General features: G+C 43.3%; 1 protein-coding gene across 2 annotated transcripts; it reads left to right on the top strand.

The window, feature by feature from the left end:
* The first annotated feature begins 2,109 nt into the window (after nucleotides 1-2,109).
* Nucleotides 2,110-8,324, top strand: LOC136610312 (carbohydrate sulfotransferase 1-like). 2 transcript variants are annotated; one of them, XM_066589542.1, is made up of 3 exons: nucleotides 2,110-2,260; nucleotides 4,542-4,553; nucleotides 7,150-8,324. In XM_066589542.1, exons 1-3 carry the CDS (start codon nucleotides 2,131-2,133, stop codon nucleotides 8,235-8,237), a joined length of 1,230 nt encoding a protein of 409 aa, XP_066445639.1. In that variant the 5' UTR covers nucleotides 2,110-2,130; the 3' UTR covers nucleotides 8,238-8,324. The 2 variants fall into 2 exon arrangements, with proteins under 2 accessions (XP_066445639.1, XP_066445638.1); XM_066589541.1 differs by lacking the exon at nucleotides 4,542-4,553 and having other exon boundaries at nucleotides 2,110-2,275.
* Nucleotides 8,325-9,621: the final 1,297 nt, after the last annotated feature.

Genomic DNA, 9,621 nt, shown 5'->3' with positions numbered 1-9,621 from the left:
TGTACAAAATGTGATTGTGTTACGTATTTGGAAATCCAGATCCTGGACCTAAAAGTGCAGCTTGTAACACTGAGATCCATTGTCACACCCCAACAAGTTGGCAAAGTTTGCAAATGAGGGGGATGTCATTACAGGATTAGCATTGCTACAGCACATCATAGCCTCTGCCCGCCAGGGGGATGTCTGCTCCAGTAAGAAGGGGAATAGGAGCACAAGATAGGCTAGACAGGTCCGGGTAGTGGGGCAGACAGGGCAATCTGCCATAATCTGCCTGGCGCTTGAGTTTGACACATTGCAGATCAAGTTCACAGATTTCTGGGAGGGGCTGTGAGGTAGAAAGCTAGAGGTAGGTGTAGGGTCCTTAAAGACCATTTCAGGGAACTAGGATGTAAACTTAGGGCGAGGACCTCCAAAGTAGTATTTTCTGAATACTACCTGTACCACATGCCACACCAGAAAGGCAGCAGAAGATTAGGGAGGTAAATAAGTGTTTCAAGAGTTGGTGTAGGAAAGAGGAGTTTGGGTTCCTGAAGAACTGGGCTGACTTTGCTGTCGGCTACAGGCTCTACCGTAGGGACGGGCTGCATCTCAATGGGGAGTGTGCAGCTGTGCTGGGGGAGAAGATGTCTGTAAGATTGGAAGAGTGTTTAAACTAGGGAATAGGCGAAGGGCAACCAGAAAGACAGAGGGGGAGAAAGTGTAGACTGTGACCTGGGACTAAGTAATGGAAATGGGGGTGGAGCGATCGGAGGGGTTAGAACTAGCAGAACAGTTAATAGGGATGCAGTTAAAATAAAATAATACTCAAAACCTTCTTAACTATATGGTGACTAATGCTAGAAGCCTGACCCATAAAGGAGACAAACTGAAAGTAATAATGTCTGAGGAAAACTATGACATAGCAGGAATAACGGAGACCTGGTTGGATGAAAACTGTGACTGGGGGGTTAACCTACAGTGTTACAGTCTGTTCAAAAGGGATTGTAAACTCAATTTCAGAGGTCACTAACTCGATTAACGAAACATTCTACTTGGAAGAAATTTACTCCCATAGATACGCCACTAAACTGTCTTGGTCTGCATCCTGGGAAACATGGTTAGACTACATCTCATCAAGCTGCCAATAGTGAAAGCACATGGGTCTGGATGTAGCATCTGAGGCGGAGAAGGTGTGGCACTGGGTCTGTTGGACACAACTAGAGGAGAGCTCTACCCAATCAGCCCATGTACGATTCATTCTGAAACCCTACAGCCTTTCACAGAAACATTTTTACGAGTTTGACTCGGAGCTCAGCTAGAACTGAGTCAGAGGCAGACCAGCCTCCCTAAACACAAGCAAAGAGAGGAGCTGCCAGTCTTGATAATGTGGGTAAGAAGAGTCTGGCATGGTTCTCATCTTTGACACAGGAGCTCCAAGAACTTAGCTCAGAGTCAAACTTCTAAGTATGTTTTTCTGAAACACAGCAGCATTTCAGAATAAAGCACACATGGGCTGAATGGACATACCTGTGCCAGATTCATGTTGCCTGTGGTTAGGGCAGCATGTACCTGGTGACAGGTTCCCTTTAAGTAAGATGTCACAGCATTCAAGGTGTAAAAATTTAAAAGTCTTTATTCCTCCAAGGACGTAACTGCAACAATGTTTCGACCAGAAGGTCTTTGTCATATAATCATTTAAAGGCTCTGGTCTGTGGTCTGCACATATCCAGGGGGTCTGGTCTGTTATATGTTTAAGGGGTCTGGTCCATGGTCTGTTATATGTTTAAGGGGTCTGGTTTGGGTTCTCTATTTGTTTAGGGGGTCTGGCCTGGGGTCTGTATTCATTTTAAGTTTATGATGAAGGGGATAATGTGCACGTTGTATGTTTCAAATTCTGTAGGTATGTGTACCGCCATATAAATGGGAGGGGCATAAGATCAAAAATGATGCCACTCATTACACCACTTTTCAAAACTCTCTAAGGTCCCTTCTCAAAAGTTGTCAACTTTGTACTACATTAACTTTTAATTGGAACCCTATTGTCCATGCAGTCACATAGTTGAGATTTGTGTCATTGATCCCTTAAGTCATGGCTACTTAATGTCTTCCGTAGGTGCTGTGGACATACAGCTGAAGCTATGTAAATTCTGAATGATGGAGTGTTCATGGAAAGTCCTTGTGCTGTTAGTATTTACATCGCTGGGAATCCAGTACACGGCCATTAAGTCCCTAAGGATGACCATTACATCACCTTGCAGGAGCATGGCGGCTGAGAATCGCTGTGGACACATCAAAGGTGACAAAATCACTTGTTTTCTGTCTTATAACAATGATGTATAGCTCATTATTCTGCATCCAGTCATTGAGTTGACATTTCTCATTCTTTCAATACCAACAACTATGGTCTTAAATGGGTTGTCCGGGACTTTGGGCGTTTTTTCTATTGATGACCTCTCCTTAGAAGATGTTCCCACCCACAGATGATCGCTGAGGGTCTTCTGCTTGGGATCCATGACAATCAGCTGACTCTAGGTAGCGCTGTCAGCACACAGACAGCGCAGGAAGCAGACTGTACTATAAGTAGTGCAACGGCCTGGGTTGGTAGCGCAGGCATAACTCCCATTGAATTCACCGAGACCTGTGCCTGCAGTACCAAAGCGGGCCGCTGCAATGTTGTCAGTACTGTCTGCTTCCAGCACTGACCATACTGCAGTAGCACTAGAAATTGTATGATCAGCGGGGATCCTCAGGGGTGGACCCCCGACAACCATCTATTGATGACTTTTCCTAAGATAGGTCAATAGAAAAAATGCCTCGACAACCCCTTTAATCCCCTATGACGCTCTAGCTGCGGAGAAGCTACAACTCCCTGGCAACCAACCTCTGTCAGGACATGCTGAGAGTTGTAGTTTAGTCACTGAACCCAAAAGCAAAGCTTGAAATGGGATCCCACACCCCAACATGAACTATATATGCAATGTGGAGGTAATAAATTGGGACAGGTTAACATTGCTTCTTCCTGCACCCAAACTACTGGGCACCTCAGTAGCTCCTCGTACCCTATCTATACTCAGGACTGACACCTGCCCCCTAGCACACATACTTGTCACTTGTGTACCCAACTTACCCTACCATCTTGGTTAATCCTAATTCCCTATCTCTTACAACCAGGCCATGCCTTCCCCAACTTCCACAGGGTAGCACCCACCTGATGCCACTGCACCTTATAAATATGTAGAAAATGTGACAAAACATCATGCAATGAGCTGACACCGGGCTGCAGCAGCCACAATTAGAGATACCGTAGCTCTGGCTGTGGCTGTAAACCACTTAAATGTTGCTGTCAATTCTAAGAGCGGCATTTAAGTGTCCCAATCAGCATTTAAATGTCTTAAACAGCCCCTTCCTAGCAGTGGGATTGCAGGGTGTCGTTCAGATGTCTTGTCTTGTAGCCGTGTATTTCTGCCTATTAAAATGTGCCTGTGGCAGGGCCTTGCAGAATGCCTGCAGAAATTAAATATACTGCAATACTAGAGTATTGCAGTATATTATATTATAACTGATTCAATAATCGCTAGTTAAAGTCCCCTTGGGGCAGTGATGGCGAACCTTTTAGAGACCAAAAGACTGAGTGCCCAAACTGCAACCCAAAAACCACATATTTATCGCCATGTGCCAACATCTCAGGGGGCGGGGCTTATCTATTTTGAAACAGCCCTGCCCATTTCCACCACATGTAAACATACCCCAGCAGTAATAGTGACCAACCCCCCAGCGGTAATAGTGACACCACCCCAGTATAATAGTGACACCACCCCAGAATAATAGTGACACTCCTCTTCCCCCAGTATAATAGTGACATCCCACAGCAGCCCCCAGTATAATAGTGACACCCCACAGCAGCCCCCATTATAATAGTGACACCCCACAGTGGCCCCCAGTATATTAGTGAGACCCCACAACAGCCCCACTATATTAGTGAGACCCCACAGCAGCCCCCAGTGTAATAGTGAGACCCCACAGTGGCCCCAGTGTATTAGTGACACCCCACAGCGGCCCCAGTGTATTAGTTACACCCCACAGCAGCCCACAGTGTAATAGTGAAACCCCACAGCAGCCCCCAGTATATTAGTGACAACCCACAGCGGCCCCCAGTGTAAGAGTGAGACCCCATAGCAGCCCCCAGTGTAATAGTGAGACCCCACAGCGGCCTCCAGTATAATAGTGAGACCCCACAGTGGTCCTCCACCACCCACCCCCTCCGAGACCCACATACTTACCCCCTCCTCCTCCTGGGAGCTCCGCTCCTCTTCTGCTCGGTGATGATCCCGGCACACACTGTGATGTTAGTGTGCTGCCAGACGCCTCCTCCCCCTGCTCTCGCGGAACCTAAGAGGAGATGTCGAGGGAGGGGGGAGGAGGATCCCGGCTGCACACTGATGTCACAGTGTGCGCCGGGATCTGTGCAGCTAGCAGCGCAGTGAGTGAATACCGGCAGTGGAGCCACGGCCCCTGCTGGTATTCACTAGTGGTGAGCAGCCGATGGCGGCACGTGCCAGAAGGGAGGGCTCTGCGTGCCGCCTCTGGCTCGCGTGCCATAGGTTCACCATCACTGCCTTAGGGTCTTAAAAAGAAGGTAAAAAATAAGTGAAATAATGCTTTGTCAATAGTTACAAAAATATTAAAAGTCTACGAAGGTGATTTTCCCCATTTTTAAGATAAAAAATATATTTATTGGTATCACTGTATCTGTAAAAGTCCAGTATATTAAAATAACAACTTACTATATATACTTGGGTATAAGCCGAGATTTTCAGCAGAAAAAAAATGTGCTGAAAAAGCCCCCCTCTGCTTATACTCGAGTGAGGTAAAAAAAACCTCAATATTCACCTGTCAGCTGGCGTCTGTTTCCCCGGTGTGCTGCTGTCCCCGGCGGTGCGACCAGCTTCTGCAGTCTTCTCCCCGCTGTCTTCTCCCTGGCTTGCTTTTGAAATCCCCGCTGTCGGCGCTGTGATTGGCCAGCGCTCGATACAATCACAGCACTGACGGCAGGGATTTCAAAAGCAAGCCAGGGAGAGGACAGCGGAGGGAAGACTGCAACAGCTGGCCAACGGGGACAGCATCGCGCCGGGGACACAGACGCTGGCTGATAGGTGAGTTTTCCTTTTTTTTAACCTACTATATACTCTAGTATAGCTAGGCTTATACTCGAGTCAATAGGTTTTACCAATTTTTTTTGGTAAAACTTATGGATTCGGCTTATACTCGGGTCGGCTAATACTTGAGTATATACGGTATGTATTTTTCATGCCATCATAAAAAATACCACCTCAACTGCATGAAAAATGTAATAAATTGAGCAAAAAGATTGTTTGTACATAAAGGTACTAATAGAAAAAGATGCAAAAAGAGAAATAAACATACAACAAAATGATATACAGATTTGGTATTGCCATAATTGTACTGACCCACAGAATACAATTATCATGTCATTGTAGCTGCAGTGTGTATGTCGTAAAAAAAAATACCTTCAAAAATGACGCACTTGTGTGGTTTTTTTTTTCATTTCACTGCCTTTTTTTAATGTTTTTCAGTACACTGTATGTGACATTATTAGTAGCAGTAAAAAATACCGCCCATCTTGCGAAAAAGAGTAATTTCTGCCATCTGTGTTTTGGATTTCATCTTTCACCATACAAAATAAATAAGGTGATAACTCTGGGTCAGCTCGAGTCTGGCGATACCAAGTTTATACAGTTTTCTTAGGTTTTGTCATTTTTGTACATTAAAATACTATTTTTTTAAAGAAAGATTTGCTTTTATCTTGCCGCATATCGAAAGCCATAATATTTTTATTTTGCCATCGACGGAGCTCTACGAAGGCCTGTTTTTTGCTGGATGAACGAGTTGTATTTTTTAATGGTACCATTTCTTGATTCATACGATGTTCTGATTGCCTTCTATTCCGCTTTTTGAGGCGAGATAGGTAGAAATAGCTATTTTCGCCATGTATTTTGTTTTCTTTTTTTTTCCTATATAGTAAAGGGGGAAAGGTGGAGTTTTAATGTTTTTTATTTTTATTCTTTTTTGATTAGTTTAACTTTTTATTTTTGTCCTTCTAGGGGGCAATCACCATCTTTTATCATTCTTATAATACAATGCTATACTTCAGTATAGCAGTGTATTATAAAACCTGTGAAGCTCAGGCAGAGGCTGAGCCTTATAAGCCACCATAGCAAGCCACCCGGACCCCACGATCATATTGCAGGGGTCCGTTGGGTGACAGAGGGAGCCCCATCCCTCTGTCAGCCTTTTATATTCCATGGTTGCATTGAAAAAGGTTGGGTGCACGCGCTCTACCATATAGATAGGAGAGCACGCGCGCACATAGACCGTCCAAAAAGAGCTGCCCGTTCCCTCACATTTAAGCCTCCTAACATAGTTTGTGGTGCTCAAACATGATGACAAGTTCCCTTTAAGTTCTGGAGTTGACCATATAATTGGATTGAGTAGAATAAAACAGAAGCCACATCCTTGAGATTAGGAACACTCTTGTATTCATTTTACCCGTTCTAACAACATGCCCCTCAGTCCTGTCAAATCTGTAATATTTCCATAAAGCTTACGTCTCAGGATTTTGATGTCTTCTTCTGTCAGGGAGAGTCATTACTGTGTTTATTTGCATTGTGCTGCTGCACAAATGGCGCTTTTTGGCCATTATTCTCCTGATTCCTCGCTGTATTGTTGACCTTGCAGATCATTAAAATTTTATAGTCTGTAACTCCACAAACATCATTAATGCAGACCATAAATCCGGTCACATAAATTCTTGTAGGCTTCCTGGCCCCCTGCAGCGTTCTCCCTTTACAGTCATACTATTTATGCATTAAGTGTCGGCTCCCTTCCAATTATTATCAGCAGTTTCTTGGTTAATATTCTTATCATGATCATTTGCACAGGCAAGTTTAGCGCTTAGTACAAAATGAAGATTGTAAAAACCTGACATGAACGATGGGATTATTGAGGTGGAGGCACCATCCAAGGTAAGCTTGGGTGGTGTCTATCTCGTAAGGGTGCAGTAACATGAGCAAACCCAATGGTGGCACTTTATTGCATTGACTTGTCGAATAGAATTTAAGAATATTTTTATATATGAGCTTTCTTTTGTAGATAATGTTACAAGAGCTTTATGTGAAGACCTAAACGGACAGCAGGGCAGAAAACACCTCCTAATACTCGCATCTGCCAGGAGTGGATCTTCATTTCTTGGGCAACTTTTCAACCAAAACTCTGACGTCTTCTATCTATTTGAGCCCCTTTACCATGTACAGAGTATGTTTACCAATGCCAATGGGCTGCCTACAATCGACAGGAGATCTCTTCTTGGTGCCTATAGAGACCTGCTGCATAATCTCTATGATTGTGACTTCTATCTTCTGGAAAACTACATCAAGCCGGCGCCTAAAGATCACGTTACGTCTTCTTTTTTCCGAAGGGGTGCAAGTAAAGCTTTATGTTCTCCTCCTGTATGCAACCAGTTAGAGGAACTCCAAGAAAACCAATGTTTAAAAACATGTCGAAAGATTAACTTGACTTTGGCCTCCACAACCTGTCGATCTTACAAAACCATGGCCATAAAGACCATCAGAATTCCTGAGATCAACCATATGAGGACTCTAGTGGAAGATCCGAGACTGAATCTTAAAATAATTCACCTTGTCAGGGACCCCAGGGCTGTTCTGGCCTCACGAATAAGCACTTTTGTAGACCAGTATAGATCTTACCAAATCTGGAACTCATCAGGTCGAAAACCTCATAATATAGACCTCTTAATGATCAGGAACATGTGTATGGATTACAGTAATTCACTGGAGACTGCTTTCAGTAGACCTCCTTGGCTGAGAGGGAAGTATATGCTGGTACGGTATGAAGATCTCGCGAAGGATCCTATCAAGAAAGCCAATGAAATCTACAATTTTGTAGGTCTTCAATGGAAGGAAGGTCTTTCATCGTGGATTGAGGAGAATACAAATGCAACGGTTTCCCCTAATTCCAGTAAATTTGCAACCATCAGGAAATCATCAGAGACTGTCGAGAAGTGGAGGCTACACTTACATTTCAGTATAGTTCAAACCGTACAAGATGTATGCAACACCACCCTGTTCCAACTTGGTTATCAAGTGGTGGATTCCATTCAGCATCTGAAGAACTTATCTCAGAGCCTTTTGGAACCGAGAGTGTTTTTGCCATTTATCTAATAAAAAAAAGCAAAAACGAGCGAAATTCTTGGTGTCAGCGACAATTTCGAACCCGCAGACATTAATGGGATATCACAATGTTCAAGTCTGAACAGGTTCATAACAGCAAATGACAAGATATAAGATGAAGAAGCCTACGTGGCTCCAGGAACATTAATTCTAAAATGATGTTCTGTTCCTTTCAAGTCAGAAAAAAAATCAATCATTTTAGTAAAAGTAACATTACTTTTTTTATTAAATTTTTTTTCCTATTCTAGTTTTAAATGTGTTTTTTTCTAGATGATATATGTAGAGTACATCAATTTGATGCAGATATTACAAAATGGGTTCAATCAGGAGACTTTTTTCAGCTATCATCATATTTTACAGCACAGCAAAGAGAGCACATACCTCAGGTTTCTCGAAAGAGTCGGTATGAGATTTGGAAAAAAAAAGGGTAATTTTTACCCCAGAAACAATGCCACCTTTTTTAAAGGTTGTGTCTGGTATTACATTCACTTGAATAAAGCTAAGCTGCAGTACCAGATCCCGCCTGTGGACATGTACAGCGCTGTTTCCTGGGAGAAAAAAAGCATTCTGTTTTTTCTCTCAGCCAATCAGTCAAAAGGGGCGTGTTGATTACAATACAGGGCATGCTTTCGTGCCCCTTAGCTAACAGATGCCCTAGTTTAAAAGGGGTCTCTAACCAGAATAATTTTTCACTTATAAATAAGATCTGAATGTTGGGACCCCCAAAGACCACAAGAACAGTGCACTCCAAGTGCCCCATAGTGAATGGAGTGCACATGTGACCACTACCACATTCATTTTCTATGGAGATAGCCGAGTGATGCAGAAATAGTCATATCCCTTTAAAGTGAAGTTCTGCCTTTGACTAGTCAGTGACTATACAGTTTTGCGGTTCTAAAAACAGGGTGTCGACTGAAGTAAGTCCAACTTTAATAAATGTATTACTGAGCAGCCAATGTACATGTGAAGCTGGCTTCTGATTTATATGACGTACAAGGGTCCCAGGTTTTATCCGCAATACATGGATTCATTGTAAATAAGGAAGATGGAACAATATCTCTGCAGCGCCACCTATTGGATGGCAGCATTCCTGCAAATCAATGTCCGATCCTTTATATAGGTCTTAACAAAGATTTGGAATTGAAAACCAAGCCAGAATCCATACACAGACAGCTGTTTCGGGGGGTTTGTCTCTCATTAGTGGCTTGGTTGGTGAGAGGTCTACATTGTCCTTGATGTAGCCCCACAAGTAAATATTGCACAGAGTTAAGTCTGGCGATTACAGGGGCCACTGCATGAGGACCTGGTTTAAACTTTTGCTACCTTTTATTTTTTCTAATTGCTAAAAAATGTTTTTAACTTATTTTTACGTTTT

The sequence above is a fragment of the Eleutherodactylus coqui genome, chromosome 2 (genome assembly GCF_035609145.1).
Source record: "Eleutherodactylus coqui strain aEleCoq1 chromosome 2, aEleCoq1.hap1, whole genome shotgun sequence".
Taxonomy (NCBI): domain Eukaryota; kingdom Metazoa; phylum Chordata; class Amphibia; order Anura; family Eleutherodactylidae; genus Eleutherodactylus; species Eleutherodactylus coqui.
This window is presented reverse-complemented; position numbering and strand designations above follow the sequence as displayed.

Excerpts from the sequence above, each read along its gene's own strand:
- LOC136610312 (XM_066589541.1), top strand. The coding sequence starts at position 2,131 with ATGATGGAGTGTTCATGGAAAGTCCTTGTGCTGTTAGTATTTACATCG. Across the intron at positions 2,276-7,149 it reads TCGCTGTGGACACATCAAAG|ATAATGTTACAAGAGCTTTA; the intron begins GTGACAAAATCA and ends TTTCTTTTGTAG.